At 39.3% G+C, this 23452-nt stretch overlaps 1 protein-coding gene across 1 annotated transcript; it reads left to right on the forward strand.

Moving 5' to 3' along the window:
* The first annotated feature begins 75 nt into the window (after nt 1–75).
* LOC121383831 (peroxisomal N(1)-acetyl-spermine/spermidine oxidase-like) lies at nt 76–23075 on the forward strand. The gene is made up of 7 exons (XM_041513930.1): nt 76–563; nt 5956–6300; nt 6772–7691; nt 8932–8990; nt 9234–9404; nt 20441–20567; nt 22286–23075. The coding sequence occupies exons 1-7, from the start codon at nt 383–385 to the stop codon at nt 22403–22405; spliced, it is 1923 nt and encodes a 640-aa protein (XP_041369864.1). The 5' UTR covers nt 76–382; the 3' UTR covers nt 22406–23075.
* Nucleotides 23076–23452: the final 377 nt, after the last annotated feature.

The following is a 23452-nucleotide window of genomic DNA, read 5'->3' on the forward strand; positions in this document are numbered from 1 at the left end:
TATAACATCGGCGGCGCATCGGTAACACTAAGGTGATAGAAAAGTGGTATTCGGTAGCACATCGGCTCTTACATCGGTAGGACAACGGTATCACAACGGGAACGCCGGTACTACATCGGTATTGCTACGGCCAATTGTGATTTTTCAAGTGCTTTCTCGACGGAGCTCTGCCGATTTTCTCGCCGTTGTTAAGTGTGTGCTTCGGTTTAGTCCCAGCGAGGTACATCGGTAGTGTGTGACAGGCCCTTTAGTTCCAGTAAGTCATGTCAGTCATTGTGTGCAGGTACACGCAAGTGGGTGTGTACTTTTAGGGCCCAATAATGAATTAGGTCAGAGTTTATAACCTCGCCCAGGTAAAGAAAGGATTTCGTATCAACACAAGATGGCCAAAACTACAGCCAACGATATTCAGAAACCAAGTTTAACACCCAGAATCGTCATTATAGGAGCTGGGATTGCGAGTTTGTCTGCAGCGAGAGTTTTACATCAGAGTGGTTTTCACGATGTGCAGGTGTTGGAGGCGCTTGACCGTGTCGGAGGGAGGATTAACACCGTCACGTGTGGTAGGGAGACAGCGTCACTCTTAAATATTTAGCGAGCATCTCCTGGTATTCATTCATCGTGCAGTTTATTTTAATTCTCAATCAGGTGCTGTGTCTGCAATTTCGGTTTACACGTTGTTGAAAATGAAGTGGGAATCCACCTAGTTACGAGGCTAGTGTGACGTCATTTTCATGGATTTCCCTTTTGCGGCTCGGGACACACACACACACACACACATCTCCACACACACCTCTACACACACACACACACACACACACACACCTCCACACACACAGAACAGGGGCGGATTATGGGGTGTTTCCCAGTTGCATGGATTTTAGATTGGGGGGGGGGGCAGCCCACTATTGAGGAGGGAACCCACTATTTGTACGGGCAACCCACACTATGTATGATTTATCAAATTTAATATTGTAAAAAAAAAAAAAAAAAAAGTTTGATTGGGGGTGGGCAATGCCCCCATGGCTCCCTCCTCGCTACGCCACTGGCTCAGTGATAGAGATCCATCTGAAGATCAGCCCTCTCGATGAACTCGTTATTTTCCCCATCCCAATCATGTCTATATGATTAATAACTTGTATGTACTGTGCAGGCAACAGATTTCACAAAGCTATCTTAGCACTACTACAATATAAAACCATCATAGGTCATGACATCACTATGACAAGTCTCGCCATAGCCTACGATGGTTTTACGATATCATAGCACTAAGATTGCTTCGAAAATATGGGCTCTCATTACTGCATATAAAATATTCTTTGATGTATTTTTGTAGTATATGGTGAAAATGGATTACCTCCCTGTATCTCTTTTTTCTGTCTGTCTCTGTCTCACTCACTCACTCACTCACTCACTCACTCTCTCTCTCTCTCTCTCTCTCTCTCTCTCTCTCTCTCTCTCTCTCTCTCTCTCTCTCTCTCTCTCTCTCTCTCTCTCTCTCATTTGTTGAAATTTCTGTACATGTATCTTAACCATCATTTGTTAAGGTACAAAATACATATAGCTGTAGGTTCAAATGTACTTAAAGGTATCGTTAAACACAATGGACCAAATTTACGCAGCCTGTTTTTCTTAGATGCAGGTGTTTAAGCATTGTAAATGTACATGTGTGTAAGACAAACAGGCTTTGTAAATTTGGCCCATGTTTTTGGGGTTTTTCCATTCGCATCTTCTAGAACCCTCCCCCTGTAAAATATGTAACTATGTTTCGCTGCCCTCCCACCGCATCCAACCTTAGTAATTTTAGACTAATATAGGTACAGCTTTGACCCCAGGGTTGTAAAGTGATCAGGACTTGGGGTGGGGTGAGGTGTGGTTCAAATGCGAACCTGGCTGACAGTGCCAGGGTTCGATAAATCCACTAGCTCTTGATTCTGGCTAGTGAATGTTTGATCTGGGCTGGTGGAAACTATCAACTGTATTACTGTAATACATAGGGCACTGGCCAAACTTCTGTGAGGACTAGTGACTTTCGCATACATTTGTTGAACACTGCAGATACCCTGGACACCTATATCAATTATCTAATATTGCACTGTACAAAAAGATTTTAACCACAGCAGGGGGATTTGTCTGGACCTCCAATCCCCCCCCCCCCCCCCCCCCCCAATTTATGTCCTTACACACTTCCTCTGTCAATTGAATGATTTATCGCCATCATGCAACTTCAAAATGTATATTATAGTTCAATTGTTTAGACACTAAGTTTTTTGCAAATGTTACATTTAATTCCTATTCAATCCTTGTTTTCTTTACATTTGCATAACAACAAATCCAAACCCCGACAGGTTTTATATACAATTCATCATCTAAAATGCATGATGTTTACATATTTCCATTTTTACAAAAAATCTCTGTATGTTGTCAGTCTGATTAAAATTAGCTCTACTGGGTCTACCAGTAGATCTAACAGCATTGCATGGACTCCCATGTCCAGGTGACATTTCATCTATAAATAACAATTTAAATATCGACCAATTACACTTCGCCTTTTATAGCATTATTCGGGAGCATACAAATTCTAAAAATATCGGGCGAGACTATTTATGCAATAGGCGAACTTGTTGGTCTATTTCAACATTGAAAAAACAGGGAAAGTGCAGTAATAAACTCTGGATTGTATACTAGTATAAACAGATTTTATGACTGTACCATCACAGTTTTTTTTTCCGTCTTGAAACAAATTTTAGATAAATTTTTATATTGCAATTAGTTTCCGGCATACTTCGTAATTCACCTGAATCATTTCGTATACCCTCGGCATAATCCCAAATGTTCAAAAGCAACAACAGGTTTTTGGCTCCTGCTATTATAAAACTGAATCTGCACCTGCTGTGTCATTAATGTAATGTACTGATACAATAATAAATACGTTTGGGTGCTATTGGGGATAAAACACTGTAAAGTAACTATAAGATAGGTTGATACATTATGACTGTCAGGTTGTATGTCCATGAATAATATATAATATTTATTATTTACTAATGCACGTGCAAGTGTTCATCTGAAGGCTACGTTCCCTTTTAGTGAGGGGGGTTGGGGTGAGGTCTTAATCTTGTGATGTTCATTGTAACATATTGCACACACACGTGGCAAGAATATTGTATACCTGCAATTGGTTGAGGTGTGGCCCTCTACCCAACCCCACACCCACCTCTGGCTTCATATGTAGGTGTATTTTATATGGTTTTATATTGATTATGGGAATAAATTGTTTTCAGTGTTAAAGAGTTAATAAATGCATTGAACATTATATGCTTGATGGGCAGGGAGAAACAATTTTCGATTTACTCATATTTTACTCAAATAACAATAATGTATGGAATGTCCCGTAATACATTTTCTGTGAACTTATATACCCTTCTATACTTGTATTGCATGTGGTTTACATAATGCTACAACAGCATGTGCAAGCATAGATTATACTTTAAACATAATATGTTATTGACCATCGACTTGATATGTACAAACCAGAGATGGGGTAATCGTAATCAGTAATCGTAATTGATTGTAATCAATTACATGTTTTCATGTAATCACAATCGTAATCTATTACATTGTTTGAGAATGTCATGTAATCGCAATCATAATCGATTACATTGCTAATGTAATCGTAATCAGCGATTACTTTCATGATTACTCATAATTATTTACTAAACGTAGATGTGTTTAGCATCAACTCCAGTAACAGTGCCTATAGTTAGAAGCAGTACTGGTCAGTCAGTAGAACTGATCTCCCAATGTCTACTACTCTCATAGTAGAACTATTATTTACCTTGAGAAACAGGGGATCATAACGTCTGGATTATCAAATGAATGTTACCCAGGGGATGAAGACACACATTCACATAGTGATATCTATCGTGTTTACGTTTACTATACAACCACTTGAATGAATACAGTGTTCTAGCTAGCAATATATTAAAGGGTGCTGCACCATGCCCCAGTTTTGTGTCCTAATTCATTGTTGTAAAAAAAAAATATATATATATATATATTTGGTTTTATAATAAAACATTCGTGTTCCTCTGAATGCATATACAGCATTATCACGGGTCTGAATTCAACCAAGAAACACTTCACAATATCTCATTTTGTCACAGGTGTGAAAGTCCACCAATGGTACCATGGCAAACATTTTTTTCTTTTGTTAGTGGTTACGACTGCAGATGGGCAGCCAGCCAGTTGTATCAAGCTTGATTCCATGGGCAGTCATCCTCACCCTGTCGTAGACACAACCACAAATACATGTAACATAACTAATTAAGCAAACACCCAGTTGAAAATAGTCTGTCATGATAAACCTTGGTTTATTTTCCTTTAAAATATTAATACGTCTGATAAAAATTCCCGAAAGCTGATTTTAATAGATGTTCTACAAAATGCGGTGCTTCTAATGATTGATTGATTGAATGTTTGTTTAACGACACCCCAGCACAAAAATACATATCGGCTATTGGGTGTCACAAATGGTAAGTATATGAACATAGTGCTTCTAATGATACCAAAATAAACACACCCAGACCAAGATACTTGTAATTTTCACCAATACAATTGGATCCTTATAATATGGCACAAAGCAAGTATGACTGCAAATCGATTCATTAATAATAGTCATTTTTAGAATGTCAACAATTAAATGCAATGAGCAACCTGTGCACATGTATATGTATGCAGATATCAATTTAATTATTTATTTACTTGTTTGTTTTTTCGTTCTTTATTTCTTCATTTATAGATTAAAAAAAACAAAATTATTTATTTTAATTTGTGGATGGTATTAAATGGTATACGTTTACAAACAATAAAAAAACAAACAAGTAATAGTGATCAGACAGTTTGCAATTATTAATTATGGCTTATTCCAATAATATAACAAAATATATGTTATGCACTGATACAATAATTATACCTATGGTTATGGGTACCTTTTCATCAATAATCAAAATTTAAGAATAATAAATCTGGTTTTGGAAACTGATTCCCTTCCTGCAGTATACATACAAATGTTTGAAATAATTTAATAAATAATCCAAAATTACCCATTATGTCTTTCAATGAATGAAATGGTTGTAAAATAAAGTGCATAACTTCATGGTGGTAACATTATTTCATTATTTGTGTAGATTTGTGGAAATGTAATCATGATTGTACTACAAACAATGTTATCATATTTTGGACATTCAGGGCTGTGCTTAGGGGATAGGCAAGTAGTGGAACCCCCAAAAAAGTCTGAACAATAGCTTTTTGCTTCACAAAATTGCTTTGCGCATTACAAAAGTACACCTCCCCCCAGGCACCACCATAAATACTATGTAAATATATAATTTATAAAATAAAATTCAAATAAATAATGTATTGGCAAAATTGATTCAATATACTGCATGTCCATGGAATGGTTACATGTATTTTTACATATATGTTTAAAGAAAAGGTTAGACAAAGCTGGTACACATTGTACATTCCAAAACATCCATAACCGTGATTAAATGAAACAAGCTATAATGGCCTTCACGTAGCCTCGTATCCAAATCTTTTGTTATGCAAATAGCCTTAGTTATTTATAGGAGAATGAACCTGTATTGACAACATACAGAGATTTTTTGTAAAATGGAATTATGTAAACTTCATGCATTTTAGAAGATGAATTGTATATAAAACCTGTCAGGGTTTGGGTTTGTTTTCATGCAAGTTTAAAGAAAACAAGGATTGAATTGGAATTAAACATAACATTTGCAAAAAACTTAGTGTCTAAACAATTGAACAGAACTATAATTGTTTTAGCCAATACTATACCATTGGACCCTCCATTTGTGACTTGAATGATTTATCACCGTCAATATCCCCAAGTCATGTTTGAGATGATTTCTTTTCTCATTTTCCATTCATCTTCAGAGAAGGGCATCATAGATATGGGAGCTCAGTTCATACACGGCCACAAGGACAACATAATCTACAACATCGCTCAGGCCAACGACCTCGTACTCCTGCCCTCCGATGAGTATTACAGTGTTAGTTCTGACAGTGAGGGGAGGGAGAGACACCCCCCAGGAAAGGAGGACTCTAAGGGCAGACTCTCTGCATCATACTCTGAACAGGGACTGTTCTTCACGTCTAATGGAGACAACATCAGCAGCAAGCTCGTCCAGGAGTTGATGAGAGTCTTCGATAAAATATCTGAGAATGGAGATCTCTTTTATGAGAGATATGTTGAAAAGAGGAAAATGTTGGGGAAAAAAGGTAATACATGTAATTATGTTATTGTTTTAAATGGTTTTTGTCTTGGTGAGATTAGGTAATACTTTTCTGATGGTGGGGATGGACTAATCAACCTTTTTTGTAATTTATGTTCATTGAATAGTATGGCAATGGAGACCTGGTCATCATCTAGGAGCAGCCAGTCATATGTCTTTAAATTGTTATCACACGTATGTGTGTTTGTATGTGTTATCACAAATAATGAATGTAGTTCACAACCATGGGTTTGTAAGAAAATTAAATATGCAATGATATGTGTCAGGCATAAATTATTCCAGAGCACTTCAGAATTCAAGGGAAGGCCCTCAGCTGCTTACACCCCCAACAATATGCTTGGATCCACACCTTGGCCTGGATATTTCATGAATATAATTAATACTGTACAATTTGCATTACAATGAAGCTTCTTTGATTCCTTTCAGTTTATAAAATGTTACTTTTTGTTCTTTATAGATGGAAATATGTCTCTGGATGGCGACCCTGGATCAGAGCAGTCATATTTATCTTACGGAGAATTCATAGACAAATGTTTTAATGACTACATGGAAACGTGCAATGATTCGCCTTACATGGAACAGATTAAGAAAGCATTTAACAACTATGTATTTTATTTGGAGTGTATTGACTGTGGTTGTAAATCGCTGTACAATCTTTCACTCGAGGGATGGGGGAAGTATTCAGTCCTCGAGGGAAGTTACAACACCGAAGTCAAACAAGGATTCTCCAGTGTTCTCAACATTTACTTGAATGACATACCTTCTGATATCATACATTTGTCAAAACCGGTTGCTTGTGTACAGTGGAAACACTGTGGTGATGCTTTAGAAGCAGCCAATGACAGTTCGCAAAGTAAAAATCCAACCTCAGATGCTGTTGATGTGAATCCTAACAAAAGTGAAGAAGGTTTTAATGCCAATCAAAACACAAAAGCTAGAAAGCCAAAATTAGATGGTGGTGATGCCTGTCCAAACCCAAGAACTGAGGAACAAAACTCTAAAGGTGCTGATCTCAATTCAAATACACTAGGAAGCAAGAAGCTGGCAGATGGTGATGCCAAACTGAACCCAAGATTTGGAAAGCCAAGAGCAGTGATTCGGTGTGATGATGGAACAAGTTACGAGGCTGATCATGTCATAGTGACATCATCTCTTGGATTCCTGAAGTCTAACCATCTGACCTTCTTCCAGCCCCGTCTCCCAGCAACCAGGCAGTCGGTGATTGAACACGCAGGCTTCGGAACTGTCAATAAAGTCTTCTTGGTGTGGAACCAGCCTTTCTGGAGCAAGGATGATGGGTTCACTGGCTATCAGTTTCTGTGGTTGGACAACATCCCTGTTCACGTTCCTTCAGCTAAGAGTCAGCTCAGAACATCGGTTTGTAGCTCTTTTCTTAGTTTACGGTATTCTGTTTGGATGCCTTAAACTTTTATATTTCTATTTACAACAGCAACATACACTGTCCAGGACAGTGGCTTAATGGTTAGTTGTTAATAGTAATATTACTTATTTACTTAATCCCCTTCGTGCTGAGAAGTCCATAAGGCTGTAACAAGAGATCGCCACTGCTGCCTGTCTTTTGCCAGCTTCTCCAGCAGCCCCCAGCTCAGACTGCCCTCTCAGATTTCTTTCTCTACTGTCCTCCATGTTTCTTTCGGTCTTCCCCATTTCTTTTTTCCAGTTGGGGTCCATCGGAGTGCCACTCTTGGTAGGGCTGTTTGAGGCATTCTAATGACATGGCCAATCCACCGTCATCTTCAGTGCTTGTTCTCCAATACCAATGACTGTGTGGAGGTTTGTTTATCGAGTTCTTCGTTGGTTATGATGTTGTTCCAGAAGATATTCAAATTCCTGCGAAGGTACCGATTTCGAAAGACCTCCAACTTCTGACCGATGGTCTTGGTTATTTTCCAGGATTCTGCTCCATACAGTAGAGTGCTTAAGACAATGCTTTTAAAAAGCCATACCTTTGTCTTCAAACTAATCTTGGTTGCTTTCCAGATGTTTCAGAACAATGCAAAGGTCTAGCTTGCCTTGGAGATTCTTGAGTGGATTTCTGCTTCACTATTTCCATTGGCTGTCATCTTAGAGCCAAGGTAGGTGAAGTCATCAACTTCTGCAACTTTGTCACCATGAAGGATGATGGATTCATTGGACTTGGTGTTCATTCTCATGAGTTTTCTCATGGGAATGTTGATCTTAAATCCAATCTTCTCTGCATTGGTTGCTAGGTCTCGGGTCTTGGCCTGTATATCTATATGACTGTGAGAAAGTAAACAGATGTTGTCTGCTAAATCCAGGTCTTCGAGTATGATTGCGAAAGTCCACTGGATCCCTCTTCTTCCTGATCGTTCCACATTCCTCATGATCCAGTCTATCCCAATTATGAACAAGAATGGTGAAAGAATACACCCTCATTTATATTGAAAGGGTTACTAAGAAGGTTGCTATTTATAATTTGAGAACAGAAATCTGTATATGACAGCCTGATGATGTTAACAGGTTTGGAGGGTATGCCATAGTGTCTGAGTGATTCCTTGTGAATACTGTCAAAGGCTTTTTCAAAGTCGATGAAGTTGACATATACTGTTCAGTTCCACTCCTTGCTCTGTTCCAGGATCTGTCTCACGGTGAAGATGTGATTTCTGCAAGACATTCCTTTCCGAAATCCAGCTTGTTCTTGATGCATATCCTTTTCTAATGCATTGCTTAGGTGGCTATGGATGATTTTGTTGAAGACCTTGCTGGTGCTTGGCAACAAGGTAATTCCTCTCCAGTTGTTACAGTTGGTAAGATCTCCTTTCTTTGGCAATTTGACTAGTATGCAGGTTTTCCAATTTGCTGGCATATCTTCTGTCTCCCAAATCTGCTTGAAGATCTCAGTCAGGATGTTTGGTGTTTCCTTTCTTCTACTTTTAGCATTTCTGCAGTTATCCCATCTGCGCCTGATGCTTTTCCATTCTCCATAGCTCTAATGGCATTCTTCACTTCTGTGAGTGTTGGTGGATCAATATTCATGTCAAGGTCTTGGTCTGCATCTGGAATTTCTGCTAGGCAGTTTGGTTCTGCTCTGTTCAGTATGCTGTGGAAGTGATCTTTCCATCTGGCTAACTTTTCGGTCTTGTTTGTTACGGTGTTTCCATTCATATCCTTGATGGGTAGATCATTATGATGGTTTCTTCTCCTCAGAGTTTTTGTGATTCTGTATAGAGTTTTCAAATCCTGTCTTTGTGCAGCTTGCTCTGCTTGATCTGCCAAACCCTCTATGTAGACTTTCTTGTTATGTTTTGCCATCTTCTTGTCCAGCTCCGAGTATTTGTTTTTGAAATGATCTTTAAGCCTCTGTGAGCTGGATGCATTCATTTTCCTTTTTGTTTCTTTTCTTCAGCTATCTTTTCCCAAGTCTCTTTTTGGATCCACTCTTCTTTTTTCTTCTTTTTGTATCCAAGGATCTTTTCTTCTGGTAATATTAGAGAGAAAGAAAGATATGTTTTATTTAACAAAAGTTAAAAGTTAAAATTTGTTTTGTTTAGGACACATTGATTTATTAATCATTGACTATTGGATGTCAAACATTTGGTAATTCTGACGTAGTCTTAGAGAGGAAACCCACTACATTTTTCCATTTGTAGCAAGGGATCTTTTCTATGCACTGTCTCAAAGACAGGATAGAATATACCACAGCCTTTGATATATTCAACACATTTTAATGATGATATGGCATTGGAATGAGGGAGATGTCAATGTAGTCCTATCTATTGAGTCGTGAAACTCACTCTGAGTGGGAGCTGGTGCAGTGCTTTGAACCCAGTACCTATCAGTGTGCAAGTCAATGTCTTAACCACAACACCATCAAGACCGGTAAAATCATATCGGGGAGTTGGGGGGGGGGGGTTGCTATTTTTATATGCCCACCAACCATTTAACCACCACCCCCCCCCCCCCCCCCCCCCCCCCCCCCCCCGCAAAAAAAAAAATCAACTTCAAAAAGTATGAGGTTTTGGGGTTTTTTTAATACCAGTACCTGACATAAGATTCCTCAACAGACACATTCCCAGGCCAAAACAGATTATACGGTAAGGTCTGCGTTATGTAGCCTCACTCTCTTCCTCAACAGACACATTCCCAGGCCAAAACAGATTATACGGTAATGTTATGTAGCCTCACTCTCTTCCTCAACAGACACATTCCCAGGCCAAAACAGATTATACGGTAATGTTATGTAGCCTCACTCTCTTCCTCAGTTTATGTAGCCTCACTCTCTTCCTCCCAAGCCACAGACAGATTATACCATGTAGCCTCAAACCCAGGCCAAAACAGATTATACGGTAACGTTATGTAGCCTCACTCTCTTCCTCAACAGACACATTCCCAGGCCAAAACAGATTATACGGTAACCTTATGTAGCCTCACTCTCTTCCTCAACAATCACATACCCAGGCCAAAACAGATTATACGGTAACGTTATGTAGCCTCACTCTCTTCCTCAACAGACACATTCCCAGGCCAAAACAGATTATACGGTAACGTTATGTAGCCTCACTCTCTTCCTCAACAGACACATACCCAGGCCAAAACAGATTATACGGTAACGTTATGTAGCCTCACTCTCTTCCTCAACAGACACATACCCAGGCCAAAACAGATTATACGGTAAGTTATGTAGCCTCACTCTCTTCCTCAACAGACACATTCCCAGGCCAAAACAGATTATACGGTAATGTTATGTAGCCTCACTCTCTTCCTCAACAGACACATTCCCAGGCCAAAACAGATTATACGGTAAAGTTATGTAGCCTCACTCTCTTCCTCAACAATCACATACCCAGGCCAAAACAGATCATACGGTAAGTTATGTAGCCTCACTCTCTTCCTCAACAGACACATTCCCAAGCCAAAACAGATCATACGGTAAGTTATGTAGCCTCACTCTCTTCCTCAACAGACACATTCCCAAGCCAAAACAGATTATACGGTAAGTTATGTAGCCTCACTCTCTTCCTCAACAATCACATACCCAGGCCAAAACAGATCATACGGTAAGTTATGTAGCCTCACTCTCTTCCTCAACAGACACATTCCCAAGCCAAAACAGATTATACGGTAAGTTATGTAGCCTCACTCTCTTCCTCAACAGTCACATACCCAGGCCAAAACAGATTATACGGTAACGTTATGTAGCCTCACTCTCTTCCTCAACAGACACATACCCAGGCCAAAACAGATTATACGGTAACGTTATGTAGCCTCACTCTCTTCCTCAACAGACACATACCCAAGCCAAAACAGATTATACGGTAAAGTTATGTAGCCTCACTCTCTTCCTCAACAGACACATTCCCAGGCCAAAACAGATTATACGGTAACGTTATGTAGCCTCACTCTCTTCCTCAACAGACACATACCCAGGCCAAAACAGATTATACGGTAACGTTATGTAGCCTCACTCTCTTCCTCAACAGACACATTCCCAGGCCAAAACAGATTATACGGTAAGTTATGTAGCCTCACTCTCTTCCTCAACAGACACATTCCCAGGCCAAAACAGATTATACGGTAATGTTATGTAGCCTCACTCTCTTCCTCAACAGACACATTCCCAAGCCAAAACAGATTATACGGTAACGTTATGTAGCCTCACTCTCTTCCTCAACAGACACATACCCAGGCCAAAACAGATTCATACGGATTATACGGTAAGTTATGTAGCCTCACTCTCTTCCTCAACAGACACATTCCCAGGCCAAAACAGATTATACGGTAATGTTATGTAGCCTCACTCTCTTCCTCAACAATCACATACCCAGGCCAAAACAGATTATACGGTAATGTTATGTAGCCTCACTCTCTTCCTCAACAGACACATTCCCAGGCCAAAACAGATTATACGGTAATGTTATGTAGCCTCACTCTCTTCCTCAACAGACACATTCCCAGGCCAAAACAGATTATACGGTAATGTTATGTAGCCTCACTCTCTTCCTCAACAGACACATTCCCAGGCCAAAACAGATTATACGGTAATGTTATGTAGCCTCACTCTCTTCCTCAACAGACACATTCCCAGGCCAAAACAGATTATACGGTAATGTTATGTAGCCTCACTCTCTTCCTCAACAGACACATTCCCAGGCCAAAACAGATTATACGGTAATGTTATGTAGCCTCACTCTCTTCCTCAACAGACACATACCCAGGCCAAAACAGATTATCCGGTTATGTAGCCTCACTCTCTTCCTCAACAGACACATTCCCAGGCCAAAACAGATTATACGGTAATGTTATGTAGCCTCACTCTCTTCCTCAACAGACACATTCCCAGGCCAAAACAGATTATACGGTAATGTTATGTAGCCTCACTCTCTTCCTCAACAGACACATTCCCAGGCCAAAACAGATTATACGGTAATGTTATGTAGCCTCATTCAAGTGTGATTTACTTCTTTTATTACAGTTTGTGTGTTGGGGTGGGGTAGCCTCACTCTTCAAAACATCTTCCTTCCTCAATTCAAGTGTGATTTACTTCTTTTATTACCTGGGGTGACCATGACATGTTCCTTTTTATCAGATAACACATTTTAAAATTACATGAATAGATTATCCACACAAATAAATATGCTGGTAACAAGCCATAGCTGTGTGTATCCAGGCATGTGCAGGGTGAGGGTTTCAGGGTCAAAATGCCTCCCTGCTAAAGTAATTTTTTTATTTCAATATATTTTCTTAAGGAGCACGACCCAGCCCAACAATAAACTTCGCTCACCAGTCTACATGTAGACCACCCTGTGCTAAAATCCCTGCACACATGCCTGATATCATGTTCACTTGCCCTGCTTTGGTCCCGGTCTATGTAATCAAATACACGTGTCTGATATCATGTTCACTTGACCTGCTTTGGTCCCAGTCTGTGTAATCAAATGGACGTGCCTGATATCATGTGCGCTTTACCTGCTTTGGTTCTGGTCTGTGTAATCAAATACACGTGCCTGATATCATGTGCGCTTTACCTGCTTTGGTTCTGGTCTGTGTAATCAAATACACGTGCCTGATATCATGTGCGCTTTACCTGCTTTGGTGCCGGTCTGTGTAATCAAATACACATGCCTGATATCATGTTCACTTGCCCTGCTTTGATCCCAGTCTATGTAATCAAATACACGTGTCTGATATCATGTTCACTTGACCTGCTTTGGTCCCGGTCTGTGTAATCAAATACACATGTCTGATATCATGTTCACTTGACCTGCTTTGGTCCCGGTCTGTGTAATCAAATACACATGCCTGATATCATGTTCACTTGCCCTGCTTTGATCCCGGTCTGTGTAATCAAATACACATGCCTGATATCATGTTCACTTGACCTGCTTTGGTCCCGGTCTGTGTAATCAAATACACGTGTCTGATATCATGTTCACTTGACCTGCTTTGGTCCCGGTCTGTGTAATCAAATGGACGTGCCTGATATCATGTGCGCTTTACCTGCTTTGGTTCTGGTCTGTGTAATCAAATACACGTGCCTGATATCATGTGCGCTTTACCTGCTTTGGTCCCGGTCTGTGTAATCAAATACACATGCCTGATATCATGTTCACTTGCCCTGCTTTGATCCCGGTCTGTGTAATCAAATACACGTGCCTGATATCATGTTCACTTGCCTTGCTTTGATCCCGGTCTGTGTAATCAAATACACGTGCCTGATATCATGTTCACTTGACCTGCTTTGGTCCCGGTCTATGTAATCAAATACACGTGTCTGATATCATGTTCACTTGACCTGCTTTGGTCCCGGTCTGTGTAATCAAATACACGTGTCTGATATCATGTTCACTTGACCTGCTTTGGTCCTGGTCTGTGTAATCAAATACACGTGCCTGATATCATGTGCGCTTTACCTGCTTTGGTTCTGGTCTGTGTAATCAAATACACGTGCCTGATATCATGTTCACTTGCCCTGCTTTGGTCCCGGTGTGTGTGATCAAATACACGTGCCTGATATCATGTGCACTTGATCAGCTTTCGTCCTGGTCTGTGTGATCAAATACACGTGTCTGATATCATGTGCACTTGATCAGCTTTGGTCCGAGTCTGTGTAATCAAATACACGAGTCTGATATCATGTGCACTTGATCAGCTTTGGTCCCGGTCTGTGTGATCAAATACATGTGTCTGATATCATGTGCACTTGATCAGCCTTGGTCCCGGTCTGTGTGATCAAATACACGTGTCTGATATCATGTGCACTTGATCAGCCTTGGGCATGGTCTGTGTGATCAAATACACATGCATGTGCATGACTGACTTCTGTCGTTCATTTTTTATTCAAGCACCAACTTTTTAAAACTTCAAACCCCTTTCTTAGAGACCGCTGATAGCTGGTTGTCAAAGACGGCATATTCTTGAACCTTAATATGAACCCTATATCCTTCACCTACTGGTATATCCAATTCCTAGTCATATACAACGTGGGCTCTCCTTTAAATATTTGAACTGATAGATACTTCTATTAAAGTTTTTCAACATTACGACATATTTTTCCACTATTATAGCAATTTTTGATAATTGAAATTAGACATCCCTTATTGTTTAGATAATCCATTTCCATATAATTCCAATCTCTAAAAATGCCTTTGTTATAAACCCTTGGATTTGTCAAATTCGTATCACGTGATGATAAAAACTGACATTCATAGCACCATGAATCTCAGTTTAGCCCTATTTTTGGCTTATAGCCGGAACTACTTTATGAATTATGTCAACAAAGGAATCCCGGAGGAATTTCCTTGAGATTCTATTTTTAGACATCAAACAGTAATCGTCTGCTGTCAAACTTCCAAGTGTCAGCTTTAGACATGGTAACATGTTAAATGTTCCTATAAAAAAAAATTGAGATTTTAATTTAAACACGTTAAATCTCACGAATACTTGTGTCACACCACTTGGAAGTCACACACATGCCAAAACCATCCTGTGTTGTCGTCACTTCCACATTACAAGGCCAGTAAACACAGAAACTCGCGACACACCTGTTTCATCCATTTCCGGAAACATTGAAACCACTTTCTCCATGTCAAATCTATCAACACATTGAATTTTCACGCACTCAAAATTTGATAACTGTAATTTCAACGTCGTAATTGGTAAATCTGGACAGTAATAAAACAAATGGTGCCCATACACAGTTCGTAAGTTAAATATTCATACACCAACCGCTTCACATATAAATTATACCAGACAAAATAGGTCGCTTCAGACATTTTTATTACAGGTTAAAAGTTATTGAAATTACTTACATTTTATGTTTATAGTGAATTCAAAATGTTTTTAGTTGGTATTGACATTTAATGCAAAAAATTAATATGAATTGTATTAATGATTGTAACATTGTCATTCTCTCATTCAGCTGTTGATGGAAAAAGCCGAACCACCACAGGGATTCCGCTAATGTTGAGTATGAATTTCGTGTTAATACGCAAAACCGCTTTACACACTGTATGAATGGCGTAGCATGTTCAATTCTTAAACATCCTGGTGTTTGTAATACCATAAAATGCATTTTCCAAAATTCTGAAAACACACACATGTACCTCTGAGAAGTAACAGTTATGGAGACGAGCTCTAGTCTGTTTAGAGAGTACCGGGTATTTCCCCATTTCAACATTACAGGCTTTTGTTTGTAGATTAACCAAACAGGGGCCTAATTCACTAAACCCTCGCAACTTTGCGATCTCACAGTGCAATGCTAAAAGACTTACAAAGAGGATGCTTTGTTGTCTAGCACAGCCTAAGAGATCTTTGTGAATTAGGCCCCATATCTCTATAGAAGACAGATCTCACAGTGCAATGCTAAAAGACTTACAAAGAGGATGCTTTGTTGTCTAGCACAGCCTAAGAGATCTTTGTGAATTAGGCCCCATATCTCTATAGAAGACAGATCTCACAGTGCAATGCTAAAAGACTTACAAAGAGGATGCTTTGTTGTCTAGCACAGCCTAAGAGATCTTTGTGAATTAGGCCCCATATCTCTATAGAAGACAGATCTCACAGTGCAATGCTAAAAGACTTACAAAGAGGATGCTTTGTTGTCTAGCACAGCCTAAGAGATCTTTGTGAATTAGGCCCCATATCTCTATAGAAGACAGATCTCACAGTGCAATGCTAAAAGACTTACAAAGAGGATGCTTTGTTGTCTAGCACAGCCTAAGAGATCTTTGTGAATTAGGCCCCATATCTCTATAGAAGACAGATCTCACAGTGCAATGCTAAAAGACTTACAAAGAGGATGCTTTGTTGTCTAGCACAGCCTAAGAGATCTTTGTGAATTAGGCCCCATATCTCTATAGAAGACAGATCTCACAGTGCAATGCTAAAAGACTTACAAAGAGGATGCTTTGTTGTCTAGCACAGCCTAAGAGATCTTTGTGAATTAGGCCCCATATCTCTATAGAAGACAGATCTCACAGTGCAATGCTAAAAGACTTACAAAGAGGATGCTTTGTTGTCTAGCACAGCCTAAGAGATCTTTGTGAATTAGGCCCCATATCTCTATAGAAGACAGATCTCACAGTGCAATGCTAAAAGACTTACAAAGAGGATGCTTTGTTGTCTAGCACAGCCTAAGAGATCTTTGTGAATTAGGCCCCATATCTCTATAGAAGACAGATCTCACAGTGCAATGCTAAAAGACTTACAAAGAGGATGCTTTGTTGTCTAGCACAGCCTAAGAGATCTTTGTGAATTAGGCCCCATATCTCTATAGAAGACAGATCTCACAGTGCAATGCTAAAAGACTTACAAAGAGGATGCTTTGTTGTCTAGCACAGCCTAAGAGATCTTTGTGAATTAGGCCCCATATCTCTATAGAAGACAGATCTCACAGTGCAATGCTAAAAGACTTACAAAGAGGATGCTTTGTTGTCTAGCACAGCCTAAGAGATCTTTGTGAATTAGGCCCCATATCTCTATAGAAGACAGATCTCGCAGTGCAATGCTAAAAGACTTGCAAAGAGGATGCTTTGTTGTCTAGCACAGCCTAAGAGATCTTTGTGAATTAGGCCCCATATCTCTATAGAAGACAGATCTCACAGTGCAATGCTAAAAGACTTACAAAGAGGATGCTTTGTTGTCTAGCACAGCCTAAGAGATCTTTGTGAATTAGGCCCCATATCTCTATAGAAGACAGATCTCACAGTGCAATGCTAAAAGACTTACAAAGAGGATGCTTTGTTGTCTAGCACAGCCTAAGAGATCTTTGTGAATTAGGCCCCATATCTCTATAGAAGACAGATCTCACAGTGCAATGCTAAAAGACTTGCAAAGAGGATGCTTTGTTGTCTAGCACAGCCTAAGAGATCTTTGTGAATTAGGCCCCATATCTCTATAGAAGACAGATCTCACAGTGCAATGCTAAAAGACTTACAAAGAGGATGCTTTGTTGTCTAGCACAGCCTAAGAGATCTTTGTGAATTAGGCCCCATATCTCTATAGAAGACAGATCTCGCAGTGCAATGCTAAAAGACTTGCAAAGAGGATGCTTTGTTGTCTAGCAGAGCCTAAGAGACCTTTGTGAATTAGGCCCCTGGCTCCGTATTCATAAACATACATAAGTCCATGTATGATACTTATCTATGTACTTTAAACATGTATTTAGGTATCATACTTTGACTTAAGTACGTTTATGAATACAGAGTCTGGTATCCAATTTCACAGGATGAAACTATAGAGTCTGAAAGAAAGAAAGAAATGTTTTATTTAACGACGCACTCAACACATTTTATTTACGGTTATATGGCGTCAGACATATGGTTAAGGACCACACAGATTTTGGCAGGAAACCCGCTGTCGCCACTATATGGGCTACTCTTCCGATTAGCAGCAAGGGATCTTTTATTTGCGCTTCCCACAGGCAGGATAGCACAAACCATGGCCTTTGTTGAACCAGTTATGGATCACTGGTCGGTGCAAGTGGTTTACACCTACCCATTGAGCCTTGCGGAGCACTCACTCAGGGTTTGGAGTCGGTATCTGGATTAAAAATCCCATGCCTCGACTGGGATCCGAACCCAGTACCTACCAGCCTGTAGACCGATGACCTGCCACGACGCCACCGAGGCCTGTTCTATAGAGTCTGAGACTTTAAAGCTATATCTGGTGGGTTTTTTTATTAGGCTATATATCCAGGCCTCATGCGAGGTCAAAATCATAGAGCGAAGTCACTTCTCTCTCAAATGTTAGAGAGGGCGAAGTTTTTAACAGTAGGTAGACTTGAATTTTTAATTTAAAAAAAGAAGTTATCTTAATACAGTTGCAACTTTTACAATCTGTATTATTATTTTTTTTTTTTTTTTTTTTTTATCGTCTTTCCACATGTCGCCTTCTTTAGAAATAATGAAATGTAATTGAAATGTACTAATTTAACCGTTTAGAATTCATTCTGTGTACAAGTTTGTCTTTTCATTTCGTTTAATACCTACTCCATGCAGAGTATTGTCCCAGTAGATTAATCTACCCAGGTCAAGCTTAGATTACCCAGAGGCAATTAGGCCTAAATGCATTCCACCATCACAGTTTCTTAAGTAATACGCTGTGGAGTTGTAAAACTAAATGGGTACTAGTTTCCGTGAAGGTGTGAACATTGCTTATCTGCTGCACCATGTCACTGTTGTTTACAATAAAAAAAAATGTTTAAAGAATTTACAGTGGCTGCTTAACAGGGACACTTTCGCGACTTGGAGATCTAGTTTAAGTGGCTGCTGGGTATGTAGGACAGGTCACTGCTATTTTATAATTTTGACATTTTGTTTTGTATGTTGAATTTATTCATTATGACAAGTCAACATAAAACTAGTTAATTACTCTAACTATTAGTGCCAGACACGGGTGTTGTCTGAGCTAGACTGTCCTATGAGCCTGTCGCATGATTTTGTGGTGCCAGTGTCTCTTCAAACTCTTAGGCCATTCACACTTAATTATTATCTATGAATAGGTGTTCCTCAAGTTCTTCACCTTTCATCCGTGAGTGTGTACATGTAGGGATGAGTGTTAGTGCCAATATTGCTGGGTACCCCCTCTAAAATATGAAGATGGTCTATCTGAATGACAAAATAGCCATGCTGGGTAAAGTAGTCAGTTGTAACCCCCATTTTGAAGTTGTCATGCCCCCAATATAAGGCATTTTGGCCAGAGAAAGGAACTCACAAGAGTGAACATAACTAGCAATCAATAAAAAAAAGACATTTTGATTAGTTAATTACTCAATAAACATTGCCTATAGTAAGAAGCCATAAAAACTTCCACAATTATTTTATTAATAATGTTCAATATGAGAGTAACTAGTAACACCAGGTTATAACACTGATTGCTGATTGCTGTCAATTTGTAAACTAACCTTATTGGTTCAGAATGACATCCATAGCCTGGCTAAAGTCATCCAAAGTAACCTCTGCATTGGAACTGATTTTGTTCAAGTACAGTTTCATATTCACCACATACGTGTTGATAGGGAGTTTTCTGTGGTCCTTCATGAGGCAGAACAGATCACTTGCTGTTGGTAAGGAAAGCGATGTGTCACGAGCATAGTGAACCTCCAAGTAGAGTCGTCCTACTTTGGTTGCCTCGTCTATCTCAGTGTCTGTCATGTACTCATCCACTGCATTGGCTGACGTGAAAGGGCCTCCTATAGCTTTCAGTGCCTCCGAGTCTTTGTTTTTCCTGCTATCCATTGCTAGATTAGCAATTTCCTTGTCCTGTAGGCCTTGCTTCTTTAATTCTTGTTGTTTGGCATTCCATGCCGGGATGATTTCGGGTATCCTGCCCCCTTTTCTAACCACACTGCCATACTTCCTAAAAATCTGTTGTCTTGGCTTTCACTTGTGATGCAGATGCACTACCAAGCTGCTTGGCACCTCTAGTTGAGAGCTCATAATTAATAAAGCCCACATTCCTCTCTGCTGTCAGGTTGTGGATTGGTGCCTTCTCTAGCTTCTGTGGTTCCATATTGAAAACTGAATGTTTTGCAAAACAAATGATCAGGGATGTGCTCCGATGCTAGACTTTCTGCTACAATCTCATCCACATTAATGTTATGAGCTGTCTGATCTGTTATGACAAAGTCGATTTTTTTCAAAAAGAGATTTAGGTTCAACACCGCTTGCTCCCTCGAGAATTTCAAGAACTGCAATCTTGAGAGCAGCTAACTTGTTTCTGGACTCTGAAGCAATGCTCAAGGTTGGAAGATACCTGTATTTTCCATTCACAGTAATACCCTGAACAGAAAATGCTCCAGCACCTTGCTTCTTGGATCAATCATCAGAATATATCTCCACTACCTTCTCATCAGAGTTCATGATCTCCTTGACAATTTCATCTAATGCCATAGCCTCAATGTTCTTGCCTGTTTGTCTGACACTGCTGGATTCAGGTAGGATGTCCAAATCAATGTCATCTGACTCATCGTGGAACTTCCACGTTCTTCCAAACATTTTGTTCTCAACTGTAACGATATCTGCTGCAGCTTGACGCATAGACATGTGGTAGCAACACTTCAGTTTATCAACAGTTTCATAAAACTCTCCTAATACCCTTGTGGATAAGCCGATATTTAAGGAGCAGTGTATCTCCTGGCTGAGTAAGAGTAGCTGTAGATGGCAGACGTTGTTTCTTTCTCTGGGTCTGATCTCTGGTGGAATTAGAATCATCACATTCAACACTAGAACTACCAGAAAATGATTCATCTATGTCTATATGCTGATTACCATCATCTGATTGCTCACTGTCCTCAAATGAGGCAACCACTTTATTCAGTTCTTTCTCTTTTTCTGCTTCATCTTTCATTTTTTCGAGACATTGCAAATCTTTTCTTCTGCGCTCCATTATTTTCATCCACTTTCGATCAACAAAATCTTCACAGTACATCTTTCTTTCAGTCTTCTGATCTTTGAGAAATGACCACTTGTCACTCATTTTCACCCCATGTTTCATTTCCAGGTGTTTGCGAACAACAGGGTCATCACAGAAGATATCTAACATCTGTTTTGCCCTTTTGTTAAAAGCTTCCACTCTCTTGGAGAAACTTTCATTTTGTCTCTGCTTTCGAGTCTGGATCAAAGTCATAAAATCTCCATATAGCTTTAAAATGTGTTTCTTAATGTGTCTGGTATGGATGGTGTTTAGATTGCAGAATAGCCAGTCAGTGCTTCTCTATCAGTTCTGCTAGCAGCTTTGCTGCTGTATCTCTTGAGCGCTGGGTTTGACCAGCGTGCTTTGGTCACAGCAGATTCAACATGTTTTGTACAACATCTTTGCCAATTGGAAGCATCTCATGTGGAAACTCGGCTTTCTCTATGTAATCTACAGCACCAAGTGTCTTTTTAGACTGTGATCTTGTACAAGGTGTTGTAGCGGCCATGGTTACTTTGCTTCAAGAGATATGCTTCTTTATGAATGAAAGCAATTTTATTGATTATCATGTACTGGTAATATTTTTTACACACATTTAATGTCCACGTTATGAATTCTTTAGCCTAATATATGATCTCCAGTGAAAAACCTGCAAAATAAATGTAGTATTTAGAGTGCTTTATGTTTTATGTTGGAGATAATTATTTTGCCATTATTCATTTTACCTAAAATACATGAAAAAGTATGTATAACAAAAGTAACATCATTTCAAATGTTTTTCAAGCCTGTTTGAATGATCGCGAGACTTTTAGAGGGTATGTACATGGGGGTCAGCATCAATCAGCTGGTCAAACTTGAGAGGTTATGTCCATATTTTTAGGGGGTATTTCATTGAAAAAATTACATTTGCAAAATAACAACTAGTACATGGCAAGTGATGGCTATTTTTAAAAAGGCGACACAGATTTCACCTTACGGTGACTGGCACAGTGAAGTTAGGCTGGTCAGAGCGAAGTTTGGGCTCACTTCGCACAGTCGTGTGAGCCCTGTACATCTGTGTGTGTTTTTTGTTTCAGGACCCTGTGCTGTTATTTGCTGGTGAGGCTTACAGTTCACGCCACTTCTCATCCGCCCATGGTGCTGTGCAGACTGGGGAGGACGCAGCAAGAACCATACTGAATATGTACAACAAATAGAGGAGAAACACGATGAACAATTATGTAGAAGCCTTAGTGGTGTAGTGGTTAAGCCATGGAAATTAAAGCATGAAAATAAAGTTAAAATTAAATGAAATTAACCTTTTCCGACTATGGAACAGGAAATCCTGTTTAAAAAAAATCACTGTTCAGACTACAGAACGGGAAATCCTGTTGTGTGTTTTTAGTTTGTATTTACCACCAAATGTATCACAGGTTGACATGCGCAATAGAGGCAGTGCTAACAACAACATCCTGTAGAAGTTTTACATGGTTTGCAGTGAGAATGTGCTCATTTATTCGGAACTTTTCAGCCTATTTGGTATAACTGTTCTGTTAACTGCAATGGCGACATCCATTTTCGATAATACGGCCTTCACACAAAATGACTGCGATAGTGATGTTTAATCAGAATGTGAGAGTGATAATTCCGATGGAATTCCACCAGCTGAAATACTATCACGAATTCAAGATGACATACCACTTTCAAGATTTGCACCTGGTCGGAGATATTTTCTAAATGGGTTTATTAATTTACACATTTTCATAGAAATTTGATAGTTTTATAACCAGTGATTTTTTTTAATATACCTATATATATATATGTATAATAATGAGCTACATGTTTGAACCAGTCTTCTACTATGAATAATAAACAAGTTATCATCAAGTAACCATCTGTAAATTTATCCTTTGTTTAACTGTCAAATATATCAATTCCTGGGGCACTTTGAAGACATTGGGTTAACAAGTCTGAAAGGGTTAAAAGTACCAATATAGGAAAATATATATATATATATATATATATATATATATATATTTTTTTTTTAATGAAAACTAAAGAATATGTATTTATTAATCATCGGGTAATGGATGTCAAACATTTGGTAATTTTGAAACGTAATCTTAGAGTAAGGCTGCTACGTTTTTCCATTAGCAGCATGGAATACTTTATAATATGTACTTTTCCACACAGGACAGCAGGTCAGGTCAGGTCAGGTCATAGGGTTTAACATGCACATTCAGAACAAGCTGTTGTAGCGCATG

This window comes from Gigantopelta aegis, chromosome 10 (assembly GCF_016097555.1).
Source record: "Gigantopelta aegis isolate Gae_Host chromosome 10, Gae_host_genome, whole genome shotgun sequence".
In the NCBI taxonomy this organism is placed as follows: domain Eukaryota; kingdom Metazoa; phylum Mollusca; class Gastropoda; order Neomphalida; family Peltospiridae; genus Gigantopelta; species Gigantopelta aegis.

Excerpts from the sequence above, each read along its gene's own strand:
- LOC121383831 (XM_041513930.1), top strand. The coding sequence starts at position 383 with ATGGCCAAAACTACAGCCAACGATATTCAGAAACCAAGTTTAACACCC. Across the intron at positions 564-5,955 it reads GATTAACACCGTCACGTGTG|AGAAGGGCATCATAGATATG; the intron begins GTAGGGAGACAG and ends ATTCATCTTCAG. Across the intron at positions 7,692-8,931 it reads AGAGTCAGCTCAGAACATCG|GATCTGTCTCACGGTGAAGA; the intron begins GTTTGTAGCTCT and ends GCTCTGTTCCAG.